The 24,627-nt window shown below is 44.4% G+C and overlaps 1 protein-coding gene across 1 annotated transcript in view; it reads right to left on the reverse strand.

Annotated features, from left to right (window-relative positions):
* Positions 1-24,627, reverse strand: part of PTH2R (parathyroid hormone 2 receptor) — a 67,829-nt gene that overhangs the window by 11,967 nt on the left and 31,235 nt on the right. Inside the window, exons 6-9 of the mRNA XM_075001838.1 lie at positions 22,865-23,051; positions 21,061-21,214; positions 9,656-9,716; positions 4,101-4,167 (exon numbers count right to left, since the gene is read on the reverse strand). Coding sequence (XP_074857939.1) covers positions 4,101-4,167; positions 9,656-9,716; positions 21,061-21,214; positions 22,865-23,051 — 469 coding nt within the window. The remainder of the gene's footprint in view (positions 1-4,100; positions 4,168-9,655; positions 9,717-21,060; positions 21,215-22,864; positions 23,052-24,627) is intronic.

Genomic DNA, 24,627 nt, shown 5'->3' on the forward strand with positions numbered 1-24,627 from the left:
TCTGGAGTGTGGTATCCTAATTAAGGATAGGTTGTAGGTCTTTAATAATGCTTTGCAGTGGTTTGAGTTGGGGGCTGTTGATAATGACCAGTGGTGTTCTGTTCTTGGCTTTTTGGGGCCTATATTGGAGTAGCTGGTCTCTGGGTATTCATCTGGCCCTGTCGATTTGTTTTTTTTATTTCTCCTGGTGGGTAATTCAGGTTTATGAATATTTGGTAAAGATCTTGTAGTTTTCGGTCTCTCTCAGGAGGATCAGAGCAAATGCGATTGTACCTAAGGGCTTGACTGTAAACAATGGATCTAGCTGTGTGTGCAGGATGGAAGCTAGAAGTGTGTAGGTAAGTATAGCGATCAGTGGGTTGCCGGTAGAGTGTGGTACTGATCAGGCCATCCTTGATTTGTCCTGTAGTGTCCAGGAAATGTCTCTCTTGTGTGGAGTAGTCGAGGCATAAGTTGATGGTGGGGTGCAGATTATTAAAGTCTCTGTGGAACTCTTCTCAAGTCTCAATACCATGGGTCCACTGGCCTGCTCTATTGCTCCCCCTACCCCAAACTATCCAACCAAATTCTAAAACTGATCACCATAGCAGGCTGCAAAACCAGTCATTAGTGAATTACCAATGCTGAAAGGGTATTTAAGTCTTTAATATGCTGGGATTGCTCATGGAAGATTACACTGGGTTTCATTGCTGCTCTGTAGCTGTGTCTGGGAATTATTTTTTGTGTATTTTTAAGTTATATCAGGAATGTGTACAGATACATTTTGTGTACACACAACGTTGGATTCCTGGGTCAGATAATAGGATAATGGAGATGCAATTTTTATTTCCCTATGCACTGGTAAATGAGTCATTTTTGTAGCACCTGCTCAAGTGATACTTAAAGTCATTGTGCGTGCCTTGGATACAGAGCATGAATATTAGTTATGAAGCACTGCTCCTATGCAGCCATGAGATTAACCACATGAGCTGCATGAAACTTGATTACATACAATAAAAGCTGTTTTATGTGGCACTTCACCAACCGGAATGTGCTATACACGGGCATTTCTGACTGGCAATAAAAGTCTAGTTCATGGGCTGGCTGGCAGGGGGGCCGACAGACTCCACATGCCTCCCCAGACATGGTAACGTGTTCCCTGCAGCTTGTAGGCAGAGCAACATCCTCACAGTCTCCATGTACTGACTCTCCTCTGCCCCGAGCCCTGGTTCTGCAGGTCTCATTGGTCAGGAACCACTTTCAAGATGAAGAAATTGGCACGGGGGCTGAAATGACTCGGAAGAGCTTTCATTGTCAGCATAGGTTATAAAACGTCAGCGCCTTTTGCTGCCCATCAATGTCTTCCTTCCTTCCTTCCCTGCTTCTCTGTCAAAGTCTCTTCCATGCTGCACGGTGTGTCGGCAGATGTGTCTATAGTATGGCATTGTGTTTTGTGAAGGATGAGTTGTCTTTGACGAAGATAATAGCCAATTTAAAACAAGAGTGCTGCGGGTTTATTTATCTTAAACAATACGCCTCTCCGGTCTGTGTCACTTAAATGCTTTTTCATTGTGAGACACTTAAGAGAACAATCCAATAGCAGAGATAATTTCTGGTGAGGGAAGTGGCCACCTCTGGCCTTCAGGTGTCTATGTGCCACCTTTTCACATGGGGCTGTGATGAACTCACGGGGCAGTGATGGCTCCTAAGCCACCAGGATGAGACCAAGCTCCCTGCCCTAGGTGTTATGACGTTGCACAGGGAGTTGCATGGGTGTCAAAAGGCCATTCACTCAAATGTGGCCTGGCTGTCCCTCCATCATGACTGGTGCTGCAACACCAGGGTGAGGAGCCAGGCTCAGCCTGGCACAGCATTAGCCACTGCTGCCAGGTGAGCATGGGGCAGGCTCAGGCTTGATCTCTACCTCTTCCCATGCCCGTCTTCCTTCCCACCCTTTGGGGCTTTCCATCCACTCAGGGCGAGGGAGCAGTGCCAGGGCGGACAGATGGTGCTTGGTCCTGCCGTGAGGGCAGGGAACTGGACTTAATGACCTCGTGAGGTCTCTTCCAGTTCCAGCATTCTGATTCGATGCTGTTGTAGGTGGTTGGTGTCTCCTTGGCAGGGCACAAAAGGAGTGTACCCAATGAATCGGGAGGTACCACCAATGACCCAGCTCGCTGCTCCTCCTCCCCGTTGCAAACAGTAGCGAAGGAGGAAGAAAAGGCAGTACAACGGATTAATTTTAGTGCGGTGGAGAGCAACAGCAGCCACTCCCTGTAGATGTTTGACAACAGGGTTGCATGCTCAAGTTTCTTCCACTACAATGTAAGCCAATACGCTCTGATTCTAAGAGGACACGCTCAGCGGAGGTGCGTGAATATGCTGATGCATGTAGGGTCATGTGCCCCTCCAACCTTCCTTTTTATCTTTCAAGGGTAAAATTTTGTCAAGGGTAAAATTTTCAAAAGCGCTGACGTCCTATTTTCAGAAGAGACCTGGGCACTTAGGCTCCCAAGTTCTATAGCCAGGACCTAGGGCTTGCCTACACTGAGATCTAATGTATGGCAAAGGGGGTGTGAATCTACTCCTCTGAAAACACACACTCAATGTGCAGCAGCACTCAAAAAAAGCAAACAGAACATTAGGAATCATTAAAAAGGGGACAGAGAATATCTTATTGCCTCTATATAGATCCATGAGATGCCCACGTCTTGAATATTGGGCACAGATGGAGTCACCTCACCTCAGAGAAGATATACTGGCATTGGAAAAGGTTCATAAAAGGGTAACAAAAATGATTACAGGTTGGGAATGGGTGCCACATGCAGAGATTAAAAAGATTGGGACTTTACAGCTTAGGAAAGAGGAGACTAAGTGGGGATATGATAGAGATCTATAAAATCACGACTGGCGTGGAAAAAAAAATGAATGAGGAAAAGTTATTTACTTGTTCCCCGTAACACAAGAACTAGGGGTCACCAAATGTAATGAATGGGTAGCAGATTTAAAACTAACCAAAGGAAGCTTTTCCTCACGCAGTGCACGGTAGGCCTGTGGAACTCCTCGCCAGGACTTTAACAGGGTACAAAAGAGAGCTAGGTAAAGTCATGGAAGTTAGGTCCATTAATGGCTATTAGCCAGGATGGGTAGGAGTTGTGTCACCACCCTCTGTTTATTAGAGGCTGGAAATGGATAACAGGAAAGGGATCACTTGAAGATTACCTGTTCTAGGGGTATGCTATGGGGCACCTGGCATTGGCCAGTGTTGGGAGAAAGGATACTGGGCTAGATGGACCTTTGGCCTCATCCAGTGTGGCCATTCTTATGTTCTTACAGCGGATGAGTCCACCATGCCCAGTCTGCACAGATCCTGCAGCCACACACTAAGAGCTCCTGTGAGTTGTTGTACAGCACTCTATTCTGCTGCATGGGTACACTCCAGATTGCCACACACAGTGTCTCCCACGTACCCATGTCACTTTTGAAAACAGGACTTAAGTGATTTTGAAAATGAAACTCTGAAGACTCCCGCAGAATAGGACCATTTTTATGAGCTGCATGAAACAAAATGTTCTCAGTCTGGAATTAAAGACAAGAAGCAATGTAGCACTTTCCTCCCAAGGCTGAAAACCAAACCTTTGGATTAACTTTATTTTGCAACTGCTTTTCATTTTCACCCTTTGTGACACTTCCAGGGTCTGGATGGGACCAATAAAGGCAGATATTAAACACTGAGGCACAGGTTGTTCTTATGTTATTCCGGGCCTGGACAGGAAGCTCTGGAAATTCCATGAGAGCATCTGTTTTCAGGCACGTTCCAGTTAATTTTGTAACCTCAAGCGATTTCAATCATTAGGAAAAGTGTCTGAAATTTGGAGTGCTTATCTGAGCAGAGTCAAACCTCTGACTCTTCATTGATCCATCATTAAAGAAAACTTCACCTTCAGTGAGTCACTTTCACTGATAGATCTTCTATGGCTAGTTCAGAACATAAGATAATCTGCTCACTCCACCTCTGCCCTCCTCAGTTCAGAACCTGTATCTTTTACAGCAAAGCCAGAGCATTTAAAAATCAGCAGACTTGCAAACTGTTTACACTACGTTGCACAAATAAAACCTACCCCGATGGCTGCTAATATTGGTGCTTGGTAAATCCATTTGATAGCGCCGGCACTGAGCTCCCAGCATCTGCAATACCAACAAATACCTACAGTTAAATGAATGACAACAGCAATAAACAATGCAAGGCGAGGGGTTAGTTCTGTTTTTCCCCCATTGGCTAGAATGGGTCATGCTCATTTTGGAGTTGTGAGGAAGAATGGGCTGCGGATTTTGGTCAGCCAAAGGAAACGGTCAGCTCCAAGTTATCAGTCTATGAAAAGACCAAGAAAACCATCCACCACCATAACGGTGCTATCTGCATCCATTGTTGGCAATCTCACAGTTAAAGGACAAGACGACCGAAAGCTCCTAGTCAAGAGGTGATTTCTCTGTGGCACAGATGAGCCCCATTGAGAAAACCACATGGGGTAACTTCCAGTGCTAGAGTAATGGCTGTACAGAAGGCTTCATTCAATAGTGCTGTCAAAATGGCAACTTTCATGAACATCAACTGTAGATGTTGTTTGTAACCCAGAAAAGCAGGTCAGCAATAAGTTCAGGCTGCTGAACGATGCCAAAAGAAGGGTTTGGCTGGTAGATAAATGACAGCAAGCAGAAGAGAAAACAAGACTTACCGATAAAACTCAAATGGCCATAGTAGACAAACATGCAGGCCTTTGAAGATTAATGATGAGGATACAGCGTGTTTGTCTCTATAAAAATATAAGCCAGCTGGGGCTGCACATTTTCTTTCCAGAATGTAGGATATTATAGATGCTTACCAATGTACATATTTTATTGCAAATGCTGACCACTAGTTAAGTGAAACAGGAAAAAAACAAAAAGCAGTCCCGTAGTACTTTAAACACTAATAATATTATTTATTAGGTGATGAGCTTTCATGGGACAGACCTGCTTCTTCAGATCTGGAGAGTAACTGATAGAAAAAGAACTGATAGAGAGAGAGAGAGAGGGAAAAAAAAGTTATCAGTTGTTCTCCAGATCTAAAGAAGTGGTTCTGGCCCACGAAAGCTCATCACCTAATAATATGATTAGTATTTAAGGTCCTACAGGACTGCTTTTTTGTTTTGTGAAGCTACACACTAAGACGTCTATCTCTATTAAGCTTAATATTTTTATATTATTTTATAATATATTATGATTATTATTATATTATAATATATATTTTATATATTAATATTAATTAAGCTGTTGCTGTAATCCTGTTAATGATAGTGGCCACGACAGTAGTTTCTCAGTACAGATACCACTCAGTTACCAGAAATAACGTTAGTTTAGGAAGATGTTGTGAATATATTTCATGTGACGGCATGCTTACACACCCCACTATTCTTCTGACTTCAATGGGTCCCTGCTATGCCTAGCTACTCACATGACTGAGTTAGGTTCACACAGTCTAGCTCTTGGCTTTTAAATAATGCATGTGAATTGCAAACTACTGATACATCAAAGTGTGATAAGCCTGGAATGTCAAATCTTAAGCAACACCACACCGTATTTTAGGCATATTTTAGATATTTTAATAGGACATTTCCTGCTGAATGGGTGTATGTGCTGTCTGAGCAACACAAGCATTTTCTGTCTTACTCTGTAAGAGACTCTTAGCCCCTCAGTCTTGTCAACAGTGCTTCTCATCTCTAAAGGACTTGTTTTCTTCCTGTTATTGACAAAATAATATCTGCAATTTCACACACAGAGAGAAAAAATATCAGCTGATTGCCGGCTCCTGTACCAAAGCGAGTGTTCTAGTATCAACCTACATTGCTTATAAGGGATCAAATGCCAACCAAACACACCCAAAAAGATATAATTTGTGATATTTGCATGGCTAATTTTCATCTGGAATAACTGACTTCTTAATTGATAGTGGCTAGCCCTGCTGAAAAACCTTTGAATCTTTGTCAGAGTGCCACCCCATCAGCATCTATATTGTCTACTTGGTGCTCATGGCTGTCATCATCATGCCATCAGTCTAATGCACGTACCCTAACAACAGTCCACTGAGGCAGAAAGTGCCATTACCCACATTTTCAGGATAGCGGACTGAAGCACCAAGAAACTGACTACACCACAATCACACAGATAGTCAATGGCAAAGCAGGAACTCGATCGCAGATCTCACAACTCTGCAGGCTTCCAATAGCGTGAGCTGGTGTTGGACCACTGACTTCAAATGGATGTATGCTGTTTCACAACCCCTGCTGTTCAGCCCACAGCTGGTGTTCAGGTTGCAAAGTAGATATTTAGTAAGAATGGGATTCTCAGCTAAAAGAAAAAAAATCCAGGAGACGCTTACCCCTTGTTTTCCCTTTGTGATAATACTACAAGCAAGCCAGGGGTTCCATTCCTGCCAGCAACTGCATCTCTCTCCGCCCTGAGAGACTATGTTTACTTCATGCTACCCAGGGGATTGTCAGTGATGTCCCATTAGGTCAACACAAAGCAGCTCAGAAAGGGTCAAGGATCTGGTGCAGTATCTCAATCAGAAATGTGGGAGCGGACCATACATTGGAAGTCCCGATTACTCATAATGACCAGGTATCTGTCTAAAGTCACAATGCACCTTTTTTCTAGGACATGAACAAAGGCTTTTCCAAACCAGCTCATTATGCATTTTCAGTTAGTTAATGTGTTGCGTGGTAATAAATTGTTCTGAACAATTATTACTACCTGGCAAAGTTCCGACCTACTGACATTCAGCGACACATATCCTCAACAGTTATTAGACAGACAAAAGTAAAGCTATGGGAGGAAAGAATCATTTTCTGCACATAGTGATGCTGAGCATGAGAACATGGAATAAGGTCACAGATATTGCTTAGTAGTCGCTCACATTATTCATCATTTCATCTGAATCCAAGGGCTGGCATTGTTGCCAGATTATCCATTTAATAGCCATTTGTTTGAGAATGGAATTGTTCCTGTTAGATGTTCTTTTGATTTATCTTTGGGACACAGTCGTAATGAAGAAAGCCAACTGTAAATCAAGAAAGTGCACTGATCTCACAGCTTTTGCTTTCTACGTTTTCTTTGCTATAGTATGCTCAGAAGCCCAGATGAGGAGAAGGCTGGGGAAGAAGAGTACCATAGAAGACAGGGGGGCTCTGCAGCAGGCCTCACAAGGAATTTTACATCTTGACCGTGGACAGCTGTCAGGGAACTAATTCAAAAGCATGGAAAAACCTCCTATTGATTTCAGGGGGCTCTGAGCATTAGCCCTTATTAACAACATGGAAAACTCCCACGCCAACAGCAACTTCATAAGCTTTGAGAGAAGGCTGCTATGCCACATGGCTGGAAAACAGGAAAAGGAGCATCTAAGTTATTCCACACGTCACCTCCCCTCTATTCAGTAGTCCTCCATTCCCAAGTTCCATCACCCATGGCTATGATTTATCTTTGTCCAGCCCAAACAACCCAACCTGCATATTTAAAACTGCCTTGCAGCGGTTCAATTCCATCATTTCTATGTGAAAAAAAATTTTGGCAACATAGAATTATTGGTTCCTATGTTATCCTAAAAACAGAGAAACAAATCTCCCAGCTTCAGCTTGCAGCCAGACACCATGCGCGCTTACCCTGCATAACAGTATGAACAGAATGGTACACGATGTAAACATCAACTCACAATTGGCACGTCACCCACTGCTTGTTCAGGATGGAGGTATATGCACGTGTGATGAATGACATGCAGAAATACCATCAAATGACTACTTATTGACTTACTGCCCCCTTTTATTTTTATTTATTTCCATGATGGGTCTTTCAAAAGCACTCAGCATCAGCCTAATGCTGTTCCCATGGATGTCAACAATCAAAGTGACCCTGGAATCATGTGTGGACAGAGTCTGGGAGTACAACACGTACATTTCCTTATTGCCCTTTCAGCTAAGTCCAAACTTCTAGATGTGTCTGAAGGCCAACTTGTGGCCTTCTTTTTAGATAACGGGCAATAATGTATATAGATTGTGTGTGAGCGCCTGCGTGCACACACATTATGAAGATATTCTATAGGTACTGGTGTTACCCCCTTGCTAAGCTACAGAACCATGTGATAAATCCCTGATATCACACAACTTTGACTTTCTTTTCCGTCCTCTCCACTCTAGTCCCTCAGTACCAACTATTTTTAACATTGCCAACTTCTGAGCAGTTTCAGATACTAGGCATTCATACAAACCGCCTGTCAGGCCCAGGTGATAGGTGCAATAAGACATGAGTGGCAGGTGCTGCTGTTCACCTCCTATTGGGTGATAGGCTGTGGTGCCAGACCTGAGAAATCCACCGTTTCCTCCACTTCACCCGCCACCCTAAAGGTCTCCACTGCTCACATCTCTCTTCCTGGGGATGGAGGAGTGAGGAGTGATGTGGCGAGCTGGCAGACCTGCTGCTGGGGCTGTGGGTCAGTGGGACAGGGCTTCAGGGCAGAAGGAGCTGGGGGAGGCTGCCAGCTGGACCCAGTGCTGTGGCTGGCCAGACCATGGTGATCCTGGAGCCAGCAGAGCGCTCAGGGAGGCTGCTGGCTTGGTCAGACACTGGGGTTAGCCAACCGCTTGGGGACCAGGGAAGAGGAGGGTTGGTGGCGCTGGTGGCTCAGCCTGCTGTGGCTGTGGTGGGTGTGCCAGGGCATCCTTCAGGACTTCGGGTCTCCAGCTTGCGGGGGCAGGGCCTTGGGCGGAAGGGACTGTGCCATTGGGCTTACCTCTCCCAAGTGAGGGTTCACCTGCTGCCCAGGCAGTATTCTTCCTCTTCTTCCCCCCCAAATTTAAAATGTCTACCTGCCCAATTTCACTGGGTTGATGTGTCTGCTAACCAGTATTCAACCTTGGGTTAACGGCAGCTTGACGTCCAATAGCCTTGGAATTATGAGGCCTAGGAAAAAGCAGAGTTGCCTGAACACTGGCTAACTTAGTCTTCATTCCCATGGAGCATCAGCCTCATCCAAAAGAAAAAGCCCCCTCGTGGAAACAACACACCACTCTGCAGTGCTCCAGCTGCCTTCAGAGTGATATTACTGCCCACTATCTCAGTGCCAAATCCAACTGAAGGTCCTTTAGAAATACAATAGAAACAAGTTTGAAACTGCACTGGCGGCGGGGGGGGTCTCCAGATGACTCCTTGCTGAGACTAATAGGATTTATTTGCTTGGGACACTCAACTATTAGAACTTTGGGGAATGAGATAAGACAGCTCCGTGTTGGGCTTTATCCCATGACCATTTCTCAACCTTGCAGCACAGAAAGTAAATGTAGAAAATTAGGGTACCTAAGACCATAATTCTCCGCCGTACATATGGTGCCACCTTGAATCACCAGCAGCTAATAAAAAATAACAGGTCAGCTTGCCACTTTTTTTGATCTTTTATATTAAGGTTTCCAACATCATTCCAGATGTTCTGATCCTGCATCTCTCTTTCCTGTTTAAAATGGCATGTTGTTTGCAGGTAAGAATGGGGGCAGGTGATCTGTGATACATGCAAGAATAGAGAGAGGAAAACAAGTCTGATTGCTTGCCATAAACAGACCCAGGCACTTTCTGCTTCTTCTCCACTCACCTTGCATCTGCCAGGGTTCCACGGACCACTGCCCAGGCTCCTACAAAGACAGCTGGAAATCCTACAATTACGAAAAGTTAATTGCTCATGTTTCAGAGTAGAATCATTTGGGAGAAAGAACGGGTGAGTGAGAAAATTACATTTATTGGCACCATGCGGGAAAATAAAATAACTATTTGTAAAAGACGCCAGAAGGAAAGAAAGTTTTCTTATTGATAAGTCATGCATGCTGAAGAAACGATATTCAACACAAGCATGAAAGAATGCATTTTTAAAAACAAAACTACTAATGGTGTTTGCAGGTGGAACTGATATCAGAATTTGACCCTAAATTTTAGTTAGAACTGAGTGTTTGGGTAACCTCCATTCTACACAGGACTTTCTGGGCCAGACCTCGGTGTAATTCAGCAGCTTCATTTACATCAGCTGAAGATCTGTCCCTTTGCCTCCATTGATTTTTATACGCCACAAACCAGAGAATGACGTGATTCTGAGTCATGGACATTTGATCTCTATAGGCTATAACAACCTGGAAATGATTTAAAGTTTGACTGACACTTGGTGGTGTACATGAAATGAACTGGTAGACAAATGACTTGGTAGACTCAAGCCAGTTTCATGTAAACAAACATCCTCTAAATCAAAGCCAGAATCACGGCTGCCAACGTTTGGCTGTTTCATCATGCAGGCCAATGAATGCCTGGGCAAGAAGTATGGCTTGTTCATTCCCCTGAAAAGCTAGTCAAAGCAAAGATTGAGGCAAAGTAGCAGGATGGTCTGGAGACAGCTGCACCATTGCTGCCCACAAAGAAACCTATTGGATGGTCAGAGACTTTGGTATCATGCAATGTTTGCCCAGTACTTGTCTCCAATTGAATGCTTAAAATGGGGTATCCCTCTTCGTGGGTTGTATGATACAAATATAGGTCTTGTGCTTGTAGTCACTGAAGTCAGTGGGAGTTTTGCAACTGGCGTCAATGAAGCGGGTGTAAAGATTTCCAGTCACCAGCTCTCATATCTCCCCGTGAAACCAAGATGATGTTGTGGAATCAAAGCCACCCACCCTTCCCACTTGCAAATAGATATTCATGTTCTGTGCAAAGTAAGTGATCCTCTTTTGGGGAGGGTTATTTGCCCCACTGCAGAGGGAGACCCACTCTGGTTCATTTTGGTGGCCCTAGGCAAGATATATGTAGTGCTGATAGAGATTGTCTGCAGAGCAGCAGAGTTGACCTACTCCTAAGAAAACAATGTTGACACTGTGTCCAGAAAATGGTGTTCGTGGTTTCAATATGGAATGTGAATACTGATGTCCTTTCACAATGCTCTTTTTAGTAACAACTTTCTTAATATAGAAAACCTCTGGATGACAGTTATTGAAAACGTCATTAGCCTCATTATGGCCAAATGCACTCATGCCTGAACTAAAAGCAATGGGAGTCTCTGTATTGATTTCCAACAGGCTTTGAGTTAGGCCCCAAATGACCAATAATGATAGCAAGGCCTTCCTGTGGACGACCATTTGAGGATGAACAGATTAGCCCAAATGATGCTCGTCTCTCTCTTTAAGAGAGGAACTGAGAGTTTTAAAATACTGTCAGCAATTTCAGATTATACTAGCTCAAGAAGTTGCGATTTCTGAGATGCACCATACAATACAACTTTGATATTGAGCAAGTTTCGGGTGAGCTATCAAGCTAGCCAGACCTACTTGATATTATGGAATTTTACTGCAAAGTAGTTTGAGATTGATATGTCTACACTGCTGTGATCTGTCAACGGAAGTTACTGTCAAAAGATACCTTCTGACAAAACTTCTGTCAACACATTGCAGCCAGACACAAAAGCAGATCATTCTGTTGATCTGCTCTGTCAACAGAGCAGCCAGACTGTCCGGCCGCTCTCTCGCCAGAATGGAAAACCAGAAGCTCAGCAAACAGGGCTGCCCGGTGACCTGGAAGACCTGTCTCTTGACAGAGGGCCCCCTAGAGCATCCACACAGCTTTTCTGCAGACAGATTCTGTTGAAAAAGGTGTTCTGCCTCATGGGGAAGAGGCACAAGTCTGTCGACAAAAGTGTCCATTCTGTCAATTTCCTGTTGACAGAACGCATTTTTAGTGTGCACATTCCAGGAGTTTTGTTTACAAAAGCAGGGTTTCGTTGACAAAAATCTTTCTAGTGTAGCTAAAGGGGACAACGTGTAAATGAGGATCTAAACTTTAGAAGTGAGCCAAACCCTGTATGTAAATACCTGTGAACTCTGACATCCAGATCCAAACTTTGCTACTGTGTCTATCGCTGCCCAGGAAAGCCTCTGTGGAAGAGACGAGTTTGGTTTGTTGCATCTGGTTATGTCTGTACCTGTAGGGTCTACCAAGGGTGGCATGGAAACAGCAGACCTGTCCAAAAGTTTATCCAGTCTTGTGCCTTGTCCTTGAAGCAGGCTTTTCCAATAGTTAAATTACATCTGTATCTAGCTAGCATCCTGACACCTATAACATCTCAGAGGGGACAGTGGGCCAACAGGACTGCAGTAGATGAAAGAAATAGAGGAACAATGACAAAGGCAAAAGAGTGGGGAAGAAAGGAAGGAGTTAATGTCAGAGTGAAGAAGGGTATGAGAATGAAGAACAGAAGCAGAGTAAGGGAAAGGAACAGAATGTTTAAATAATAGTGTTTAAAGTAAAGAATTATTATTTCTATTACTGAAGCACCCATGAACCCTAGCTATGGACGAGGACCTTGCAGTGCCAGAGGCTGTACAGATACAGCACACTGGAGTGCCAACACCAGAGAACTTAACAATCTAATTACGCTGCAGAAGATGAGAGACAAAAGGGCACAATCATTTTCTAGTGATAACTAGGAAAGCTCCACTGAAGTCAATGAAGCTTCAGCACTTTATAGCTGAGCACCAGTCTAGTCCCTTTTTTGCACTAAAACATTAAAATTCATCAGGTGAAAGGGAAGCTCAAAGTGCTTCAGTGTCCAAATATTTTTTATTCGTCTTCTTCAAAGTCAGATGCAGCATTGCCTTTCACAATGCACCGCATCTGTTTTATCCACTAGTATAATTAACAGTAACTGTGACATATGACAATTTCCTGCCATATCCTTGAAACATCTAATTGAATTCAGCTTAAGTATCTTTCAGGCCCATTTCATTAACTGGAAAGCTGATGTATTACTGTAGGCAAGGATTGTATGTAACCTCTCTTAGGAGGTGTTGACATATGACCCTATTTCATGGATAATTTAGTTAGTGATAATACAAGCTATAATATTTACTGTTCTACGAGACTAGAATATACTGAGGAGCAAAAAGAGGAAGATAATAACCGGGTTATTTGGCTTTACTCTGGGTAAGACAAGCTACATAAGTGTGAGACGCTTCAATTTGTCATGGTCAGATGAGAAGTTGAAAAGGCAACTGTATCCTTGTGTTTACACGAGCCCCTTCCTTTCGAAAGGGGCATGTTAATGAGCAGTCTCGAAAGATGCTAATGAGGCACTGCAATGAATATGCAGCACCTCATTAGCATAATGGCAGCTGCAGCGATTCAAAGGTGCGGCTTTTTGAATCGCATGCAGCCCGTGGAGACGGGACCTTCCGAAAGGACCCCCCCTACCCCCACCCCCGTTTTCGAAAGCCCTTCTTCCTAACACCAGATAGGAAGAAGGGCTTTTGAAAACAGGAGGGGTCCTTCCAGAAGGTCCTGTCTCCACGGGCGGCGCGCAATTCAAAAAGCTACACTTTCGCATTGCCACGGCCGCCATATTGCAATGAATATGCAGCGCCTCATTAGCATCTTTCGAATCCACTCATTAACATGCCCCTTTCGAAAGGAAGGGGCTCGTGTAGACCCAGCCTATTTGATTAGCAGAATTAAGATAGGAAGGCAAAGGATGACCTGTAGGATAGGTACCACTGCATAAATGTGCAGGTCCAACCAGGCAGGGCTGAAGGCCCGTGTGCAGATCAATATTTCAGGGGGAAAATCTCCTACTGTTTCTCATGACAGCATTTTAGCCACTCAAGAACTCTGCATAAACTCAAAGACTATAAACTCTTTGAATTGGATGGCAGCAGTGCGAACAAGTTTAACTGAATAATAATCACAATATATTATTAATTGCACAGGTATATATAATTATTTAAAAGAAGGACTGTCTGCTTATAAGATGATAATGGAAGCTTAGTTGTTCACAGGTTTTAGAGGGGATGTAGCTATGTATTTTGTAAGCCATGCGGAGAGCCACCAACTGTAAAGAAAATAAAAAGGTTTATGTAAAATGTGTATATTACACTGGCTTCTCCCCCCAGTTCCCTACCTTCAATAAATAAAAGATAAATCCCCATCTACATATTATTTAATCAAGTAAGTTTATAGTTGAAGGTGTTAATTGCTTCTGTGCCTTGCACTTGTAATTCAGTGGTAATCTTTAGCCAGAAACCAGACAGGGAGCAGAGAAATACTGCTTAAAATTCTTTGGCCTGCTGGCAACATGTTGATGTACACAAAAGGGAACAACTTCCTCGGTAGTTATATCTGTGTCTGTTGAAAAGGGAAACGATTTGCGTTCTGCCTATATTTGATGGAACAGAATTAAAACTGATTGCCCATAAACCAGTCTCAAAATTATTTTAAACATGAGTAATAAGCGCCAATTTGTCTTTGTTCTTGCAGTACCTTTAAATCTATCAGCAATTTATAAAGTACGGAATTTCTCTAAACAAAACAATGTCTTTTAAGTTTAAATCAAGCCAAATAAAATAGAGAGAAAACAAACCTTCTTCACTACACTACCCCTCTGAGCAGAAAATATAAGGGGAACTTAAAAAAGGGGGGGGGGCAAGGATAAAACCCTTGAATACATTAAAGTGAGTGAGTATCGAAAAAATAAAATCAGCCTGTTTGCACTGACCAAGCTACAAATCTTGTTGAGTTCAGATTTTTATTATTCACTCATGTATTATTAATTTGACTAATCACGTGGGTGTTGTTGTCACACAGGCTCCAGGTAACAAACCAGACGCAATTCCAGATCTGCATGCTATAGCTATGGTAAAAAACAGGAACCCACCATTTTTCTATTTTGTACTTGGATCATACTTTTAAGAAAGCATGAATGAGTTTCTGCCACCCACAAAAAACAGCTTCAGCCACTGTTATATATCCTAAATCATCATCTCACCAAAAAGTGCCTAAGCGTTTCTTGTAAAACCTGTATAAATCCCTTTTACTTTCCCTAATTAAACAAAGCTTGTGTTCGTATTGCTTCTAATTAAAAACCACAGTATATGTCTATTCAAGAATAACGTTGTATCTATGTTGGTCTCAGAATATTACTTTATGCACTCTACATTAGAAACAAACAGACTGTGTCAGACCAAAGGTCCATCTTGCCCAGTATCTTATCTTCTGACAGTGGTCAATGCCAGGTGTCTCAGAGGAAATGAGCAGAGCAGATAATGATCAAGAGATCCCTCCCCTGCCAGCCATTCCCAGCTTCTGACAGAGGCTAGGGACACCATTCCTGCCCATCCTAGCTAATAGCCATTGATGGACCTGTCCTCCATGACTTTATCTAGCTCTTTTTTGAACCCAGTTAAAGTCCTGGTTTTCACAACATCCTCTGGCGAGGAGTTCCACAGGTTAACTGTGTGTTATGAGAGGAAATGCTTCCTTCAGTTAGTTTTAAACCTGCTGCCTATTAATTTCATTTGGTGACCCCCCAGTTCTTGTGTTCCCCTCTCTGATCAGGGGAAAAACTTTTGGCATCTAAGTGAACTGTTTAATTTACGTCACGTTAACACAATTAGTTTTGCTAGGTATTAAGCTGATTAAAACCAGACATATTTCCAAGTACTCGTCTGCTTTATTTATAAATACTGATATCAACTCGTTCAAGGAACGTTAATAAATTTAACCTTTGGGTCTCCATGATCTGCGCTAAACAGCTAATCTCTAACTGGTTGTATGCATTTAACCCACTGCTGTTTTAATGTTTCATTTTATAGCTGCTTAAACATAAATGTTAAAATTATTTTGTCCTAAATTGTCAGTTACGTTTTATGCAACGTTGTCATAGCCACGTCAGTCCCATGGTATTAGACAGGCAAGGTGGGCAATATCTTTTATGGGACCATTTTCTTTCTTAACACCAAAAGTTGGTCCAATAAAAAAAAAAAAATTACCTAACCTGCCTAATCTCCCTAATTAAGCTTTATGTCAATGACTTGTTTTTTTTTAAACTGGGGCTTTATTTTGTTGCAACAGAAACAATTTTATGTCCAAAGGTATAAAAATTGTATTTTTGGTACCACATTATTTCAATAATTAAATTAATAAAGCTGCTAAGTACGAATGGAAAGACAGAAACATTTTAATTCTTGTAATGTAATGGCTCGTACAGCAATCTCTGCATTTTCAACCAACTGGTTGCCTTTCAAGGGGATGACCAGACATAAAAAAAATACCCAAAACATCAAATATGGCAAACCATTGTCTGAAAAAATATAGGGAATTACCATGTGTGTGTCCAATCAATTTGTCATGGTATGTGTATGAACCAAAATAAGAATGTTTTATCATATTAATCAATTGAAGTTGTTGCAGGAAGAAAGACTGGCCCTTGCAGCAGAAGCCTCAGAGTGTGGTTGGGGTTAATGCTAATTCCTCACTTCTGCGAACCCTGCCTTTTGAAGACATGCCTTGAGCAGGACCTTTGTCTAGTGTGGCTGCTCTTGCTAGAACAGGAAGGCGAAATTCACAGCCCTGTTGCCCTGAACTGTGACAGTAACCAAGACACAGAGATTAAGTCACTCCTTCCATGTCACCAAATAAACCTGTATCCTAAGTCTGTACCATAAGTGAATGCATCTCAAACTTCTTTTGAATGGATAGGACTTTAACAGACAACTGAGAACAGTGGGGTGGATGTTGCCCGACCAGTCACATGCCTGCAGGTGCATCATGGAAGATGTAGTCTGGCCAGAGAGCCCAGCCCACAGTAGAAAATGGGGGCAGAGGTAGGTGAAGTAGCAATACAGCACCAAAGGAAGAAGTAGTTAAATGCTAAACTAACTCAGTATGAACCCCAAGTCAGTTCAACAAACCAGCACTAAACGTTTTGATTCGGGATTACAGAAGATTTAGCTGTGATCAAACGTGTAGAAATACGCAAAAGTCCTGGATGGTATGATTTAATTAGGTTGGTCCTGCATTCGGCAAAAAGCTGAGCTTGATGACCTCCTGAGATCTCTTCAAACCCTCTGATTCTATAAAACTGGTTCCAAAATGGGGGGGTGGAAAAAAGTTGAAATACCTGACATTCCAATTTTTGTTCAACTCCCCTTAACATATTTTGCTTGGATTTTTTAGAGTGATGCTACAAAAACTATTTTAGAAGTCAATCTTGGAACTGATGTGTGGGAAGCGGCTGTGATGTATTTTACCCAAAATATGATAGTTTAGAAAAAAAAATTAAATAAATCGAGCAGCAAATGAATACACAGAAAACAGCATTGGCATGGAAACCAGTCAGTGTTGTGTGCTCTCTTCAGTACTTCCTTTTCCTTGAGCTGTTAACTGAGATTTGAAAATTATTAAAGATAATGAATTATCAGCAAGAACACGGCACCAGTCATTGAAGTGCCCTCCGCCATGCAAAGCAAATATGCAGCTAAACGGCCCAAGCAAAGCAAGCAGTGACTGAAGTAGTAGTAACTAACATCCTTTATGTAAATAATTGTATCATAGCAGTTAGCAATCGAAAAGGTGTATTTGGTCACCACACCCCTCCTGTTGCAGAGGCAGCTAACCGAACTCAGCCAAAAGAATGAAAACCAGCTTGAAATTAATAGTCCCCAAACATGCGGGATTGTGTTTTTAACCATGAGGGACTCTACATTTCCAAAGTGAAAAGATATAAGGAGATAATGGTCTATGGGCTACATTTCTGAAGGTATTTCAAGGGAGTTAGACACCAGATTTAGCTCTAGGATATGCCCGTTGAAGTCACTGGATGAATGTTTAACGTCTCTGTTCATTCACCTTTAATAGTTCTGCTCTCTAATGACCTTCCACATCATCTGTTGCCTTTAAACAAATATTGACAGCTTTTCAAACCTTTAAAAATCAGGCCTTTAGCCTCTGAAACAATCGAAATGTAGATCCAAACAACTCCCGGGGAATGAGGTGCCTAACTCTCTCAGGATCCTTCGAAAATCTCAGCCCATGTTTCTGAAGATACTTTAGAGCCCCTGTGAATTAATGGCTCCTCTGTCTAATGTGTTCTGAGGAAAGGAAGCAGGCACAAGGAGATTAAATGATTTGGCCAAGCTCACATACTTCTAATATCCAACACGGATATTCCTATCAAATAAAGCATTTCCTATCAACGTGTCCTAACAGATGAATTCCAGGCTTTGGCTGCTGATGGAAAGCAGGGCTGCATCCAGAAAGCTACTGAGGAGATCTGGAAAGTGATGCATGTTTATGTACCACAACAGCTCATGTGGAAGGTAACTACAGAACACAGCTGCTCTTCCAAGTGCAAATGCTAAATGAGCAGACATATTAAACATGACGTGTCAAATTTACTCCAGGACTTCAGTGGACATGATGTAGAGCATGGTTTGCCAAAGCGGAGGGTGTGCCCACCTGGGGGGTGTGAGGTGCCTGGCTCAGTAAGAGGGATGGGGTAAGAGCAGGAGACTGGCGGTGCCTGGCTTTGTGGGAGGGGAGGGGCTCGGGCAGGTGGCGTGCGGGGCTTGGGCAGCTAGCCAGCTTGCAGGACTTGCAGGGCTTAGGCAGCTGGCCCTGGCATCAGAGGGCTCAGATGGCTCGGGCTGGTGGCTGGCCCTGGCAGTGCGGGGCTCAGGCTGGCAGTGTGGTGCTGGGGAAGGCAGCAGGCTGGTCACAGCAGCACGGGGCTTGGGCGGTTGGTGGCTGGCTGGCCCTGGTGGGTGGGTAGATAGCCCCAGCAGTGCAGGGCTCAGGCAGGCAGCTCTAGCAGTGCAGGTCTCAGGCGGGTGGGCGGCTCGCGAGAGCAGCTTTGCAGGCTGGCACAGGGCTCAGGTGGCCACCTGGGGCTTCCCCAGGCACTCACAAGAGGCCAGTAAAAACTATTGGTGCTTATTTTTAATTTTAAATAACATTTTTATATCAAGTTAGTGTGTTTATTTTAAATTACAAATTGAATTTTTTGTTAAAGGGGGTTGGATGATGGTAAAGAAGAGTGGGGCGCATGAGGGTTTCTCAAAAATCAAAAGGGGGGCTTGATGCTGAAAAGTTTGGGAACCACTGCTACAGAGCTCAATTTGACCCTGGATGTTTCACCTCCGGAATGCTCATCATCAACAAGAAAAAGCAGCCTATCTGTTCCTGAAAAGAGTTGTGCTACTTTACAAGCTGACCAGAAATGAGAGAGGTTTGACCTGTAGCGCTGCAGCTTATTGGACTAGTACTTTCGACAACGACCGGTGAACAGTCTTACTTCTCCTGTAACCTTTGACTATGGTCAGTCCTGCTAAGACATGTGACCAGATCCACCTGATGCTGGAACCGATCGTGGTTGCTGTAGTTTTCCACTGAGGGCGAGAAAAGTTTGAACTGAACAGAAAATATGCCGGCCTTTGGCAAAATCCACAGAGAAAGAAAAAAAACCAAACAATAATGGCTGCCCAGACACCCTAACACACATCCACGATAACTGCTAGAAACATTTAAGACAGAACAGGGGGAAGGATTGGGCCCAGAACAGAAGGCCTCCCTGCCTGTGAAAAAGATTATTAGAACTACAATTAGGGTAAGAAATTGCATGTAACAAGTTTCTTAGAGCTTTAGGCTTAAATGGCACGTTTTGTGGTAATTTGCTTAGTAAACATATGATCTGTCTGCTATCACTTGTAATGACTTAAATCCTACTTTTTATACTTAAAACAAATTGTTTTGTTATTAATAAACCAAGTGGAAAAAAGCATAACCTGGTGAGAAAAGAGCTGTCTCTCTCTCTCTCTCTCTTTTTCATTGATAAAGGGGGTTAACAATATATGAGCTCACGCTGTATAAAACTTCATGCATTGTGAGAAGGATGTATCTGAGGTTCTGGTCCCACTGGGGCTGTGAACATAGGTGTTGTGTCAAGTCCTTGTGACTGACCTTCCTGGAGCTGCTCTGATCTGAGTATGTGTGATGCTCTGCTCAGGGCTGTGACTCCTACCATTGTGTCAGTGGCTGGAGAAGACTGGAAGGTCTGGCTCAGCAGGAAAGATGGTGAGGGCACCCCAGAGGCATGCAGGTGGGTGCAGTAGTACTCAGCCCATCAAATGGAAGTATCAAGGGAATTTTCTGTGACCAAATCCATTGCAGCATTATAATACTGGGAGTGCATTGTGTGACTTAAACCCTTGTACTCCAGGAGGAGCAGAGAATCATGAGTTGAGCACTTCAGTAACACAGCTACAGGTTACGGGCTTACTACAAGAGTAGACAAGTGAGGTTCTGTGGTTTGTGATGTGCAGTAAGTCAGACAAGATGATCACAATGGTCCCTTCTGGTTCTAAAACCTATGAGTCTACCAATGAGGGACAAAACTGCAAACCCCAGTGTAAGAAGTCTGATGGCTGTTGAAGAGACCCAGTTTAGTAAGTAACCTCCTGCCCTTTTCCTTCTGAGGCTGTCTGTCCTCAGTGCTGGACACAGGGATCAATTCTGCTCACAGTTGCAGTGGTTTAAACCTGGAGTAATAAATGACAGAAGCAGATGTACATGGATGGGACTCAGATGGGCCTAACCTCCCTGCAAATTCATAGCTCCTTCTTGCACAGACAGCGGTGAATGGATTGACATATGAAGTACACTAACATGAACCAACACTAATGTAATGACTGAGGAACATGGGGACAGAAAATTTACCTCTCGCTGGATATGGAGAGGAAGGACATTAGTTCCTATTTTAACTTGTACAGAAACTTTTCTGTCAGGTTCATTACTGCACTGTGTTTAGCTTGCAATCAAGAGCTCTGCACGATTGGCTCTGCCCTCACAACCCCTGATGGAAGTAGAGATGACTTCTGATCCCTATTTCAGAGCCAGGAAATGGAGGAGTTAAGTGATTTGCCTGAGGGTGCACAGGAAGTCAGTGGCACAGATCATACTAAAATCCAGGTCTCCTGATGCCTAGGTCAGTGCATTAACCATGCCTCCTGGTGCAGTTCACCAATGGTGCCCAACACAACTGATATTCTGTAACTGATGTCAGGAACAGACTGTGTCTTTTCTGCTTTCTTTGGGTCTAATGGGATGAAACAGAACAATAGGAATAGCAAAACAGCAGAATCCTCTGCATCAGAGAAGCGTGAAAAGGTGAAAGGAATAGAAAAGTCCCTTATCTCTTACCCCAGCCTATCAAGATGAAGCCCCACAGGTACTTGGTATCCGAAAAGAAAGCCACAAAGATTAGGCTGTGCAGGTAGAGGCCTTCAACCAGAATCCAGTAGTAGTTAGTGGCCAAGAAGTAAATAAACAGCACCACTGCAATTTTGCACCCCACCTGTCAAAGAAGCCAAACAGAAAGATAATGGGTTAGCATTCCTGGATACGGCAGCCCTCCCCTCCAAGAGCCACTGCTAGGTGATTCCAACTGTTGCACGTGGCTCCTATTCTAACAAGTTTAATATGTTTTATTTACACAAATAGGAAAAGGCAGCAAGGCCATCCTTTGCAGCGTAAAGTCTCTGTGTAAGCTCAAGAGCTCTCCGCTGCTTTGTGAGGACCAGTCCCTTTCTGAAAAATTGTGGGTGAATTAGTGCTTTTGAAAGGGGGAGAACTAAAAGCATCCCTTTGAGCAGCAGGGAGGGGAGAGGCTGGTGACATGCAAGCTTCCCACGCCTACGCTACTCTGCCAGGGCAGCTTCATTTTGACCTGCTCATGCAATCACCTAGGTCTCACTCTAGCAGAGAATGACAAGTGGGGGCAGCTAAGGGGACCCGAACAAATAAGGAAAAGTGAGTCAGTCTCATCCTCATTAACTAAGAGAGAGCTTAACGTTCGACATCTGGGAAAAGGTGCTTATGTCACGTGTCCTTGGGGGTACGTTAACTCATCTAGCTATTTGGTTTCTACAGGCTACATAAAAAGCATTACTAAAGCCAGCAGAATGTACAACTTCATACAGACAGTGACCTATTTATACTGCTCTACAATATTTATATTCCAGCTGGTTTACAAATATATAGCAAAAATGGCAAAGTAAAGAGTTTTTCAAGAACAGTGTGGCTGTGAAACTTCTGTATTTGTAGGTCTGATTTTGTAAGCAAGTAGTTTTTAAGTGAAGCAAAGCATGGGGAGAGACAAGACAAATCAGACTCCCGAAAGTGGCGCAGTAGCCTGGAAAGGTTGAGAACGACTGGCTGAAGTTATTTAGGAATCCAAGTCCCATTTTTAAAAATGCCAAGCACTTGGGGGAAGACTTTAATGATGACATTTTAGGCATCTAAAGATGAAGATGGAGACCTAATGGGATTTTCAGATAAGCGTAAGCACCTATTTCCCTTTTGCATCTTTTGAAAATCTCATCAGACACCTAACCCTTTAAAAATCTGGTCCTAGAAGCCTGAGTCTCATTGACAATGAAGCCCAGATCACCAGAGACATTTAGGGCTTCAAACTTCCACTGAAGTCAACACCTGTGCAGATCTGGGCTTCAGGAGCTTAAGTCACTTCAGAAAATGAGACTAACGCTCTTGAAAATTCTGCAACTCATGGGCCAGATCACCAGGATCAGCCTGATTCTTCCTAGTACAGGTTGAACCTCTCTAGTCCAGCACCCTCAGGACCTGACGAGTGTTGAACAAGAGAATTTACCAAACAATGGGAGGTCAATACTGTCGAGCATCATTAGCAACACTTCCACTGCTTACTGGACTCTTAGAAGACATTTAGGAATGAATTACAGCCAAATAACAGCATGGAACACCGAGCGCCAGGACTGGTGGCTGTAGACAACTTTATGGCACCACTGGAAACCTGGCCAAACCCAGGATAAGTGGTCATCTGGCTAACTAAAATCATGACAGAGTACCAGACTAGAGAGGTTCAACCTGTAATACCCCACCACTCTGGAAGGGACAGAGACCTTCTGAAAGGGGTACAACAATGCAGATAACGGGTGGACTATTTTCCCTGACAGTCAGTGCTTACGTATTGTGACTTGTCGATCACTGGCACCGCCACGCTGCTCCGCAGGTCACTCATCAGGAGAGAGTCCAGCTCCTTGACCCCTATGTGCGTATGCACAACTTTGTCCTTGATAAAGATGCTGGCAGCTCTTAGCATGAAAGAGACGAAGAGATGCATGTGGATGTAATTCCTGGTGCAGTGCAGCCTCCTATCGGGGGTGGGGGAAAAAGACCCTTTAGAAGTCTATTGAGCTCAGCCACCAGGAAGGCAAAACTTTGCAGCAGACTCTAGCAAGTTCTGTGGCCAAGTGCAATACTCCTTCATCCCTCAGCTTAGAGCCCATTAAGTCACTGTGTACTTTGTGTTGCCTTTTCCTTAGGAAGGACAAACACACAAAATAACCAGGCCTGGTTACTCACCAGTTACAGCTACCTATAAGGCTCTTGCCGAACTTTCCTGTCTTAGGAGAGAAGGAGACAATAGCAAGGGACAGGAGGATATAAGTTCTCTATGCTTGTGAGTGGCTGGCGTGCTAGCCCTGACTCCCTGCTGCAGGAAGGGGAGTGGACGGAGCCAAGAGCCTCACAGGCCTGACCCAGGCAAGAAGGGGCTGGATCTGAACCGTGGGCTCTGCCTGCGGGGGTTAAAAAGCAGCTCTGCATGCTGCAGATAGCACTTCTGTATAGCGCAGAGCCAGGCAGATACCTTCACCCCAGTCCAGCTGCATCAGACAGATGTCCCCAGCCCCTTCCCCTCCCGCCAGACCCTGCACCTCCACCCCATTCCTGAACCCCCTCCCTCCAAGTCCCCACACACCCCACCCCCACCCCGGTCCCGCCCTCACCCCCACCCACCACCTGTATCCTCCACCCCACCCTGCTCCTGCCCACATGCACACCCCCACCCCCACTCACAGCCTGTGCCCTCTACCCCACCCCGCTCCCACCCACACCCCTCATTCCTCTACCCACAGCCTGCATCCTCCATCCTACTCCACCCCACCCCGCTCCTGCACCTACCTTCTGCCAGATCCCACCCCCTCACTGCAGCCCACTCCTGCATCTCACCTCACACTGACCCCATTGCCCCATACTCCTCCTGCCCAGACCCCACCCCAAGCCCACTCCTGCGCCCTGCCTTTCACCCAGACCCTTGCTCCCAACCCCACTCCGACACCCAACCAGACCTCACAGCCTCCCCCAGCCCCACGCCAACACCCCCTCCCACCCAGATCCTACATCTCCACCCTGCCTCCCTCTCAGACCATGCGGCCTCACCCCTCACTGGCCCCAGATCCCACCCCCACTACCAGCTCCTGCAGCCCCACTCACCCAGACCCCAGGCCCCTAACTCCAGCCTGCTCCCCAGCAGCCTCCTCCTGCACACTGACCCCCACATTTTTGGCCCCATATCACAGTCCATGGAGGCAGCATTAGCCCCACGCCCCCAGAAGATTTAATCCAGTTCTCATGCTCAGAGCCTCCCCCCACGCACCCCTGCCCACAAGCGGCTGGAGTTCGAGGGGATTCACAAGAGTGTCTTTCTTCCCGCTACAGAATCGAAGACCACATCTGCGTGGGGTTTTTCCCCATCACCCTCGAGGGCCAGCTGAGTGAGGGTTTGGCTGTTCGGTTTGTTTGCTTCTCACTTGCGTGTTGCCTTGACTGAATTTTCTGTTGCTCAGCGGCCCCTGACCACGCCCCTGCTCAAGTTAGTTTACTACAGACCTGGTTACCAGACTTGCTGTTGGTGCAAGATCTAGAGGACCAATTAATCTGGGGTAA

The sequence above is a fragment of the Carettochelys insculpta genome, chromosome 8, assembly GCF_033958435.1.
Source record: "Carettochelys insculpta isolate YL-2023 chromosome 8, ASM3395843v1, whole genome shotgun sequence".
In the NCBI taxonomy this organism is placed as follows: domain Eukaryota; kingdom Metazoa; phylum Chordata; order Testudines; family Carettochelyidae; genus Carettochelys; species Carettochelys insculpta.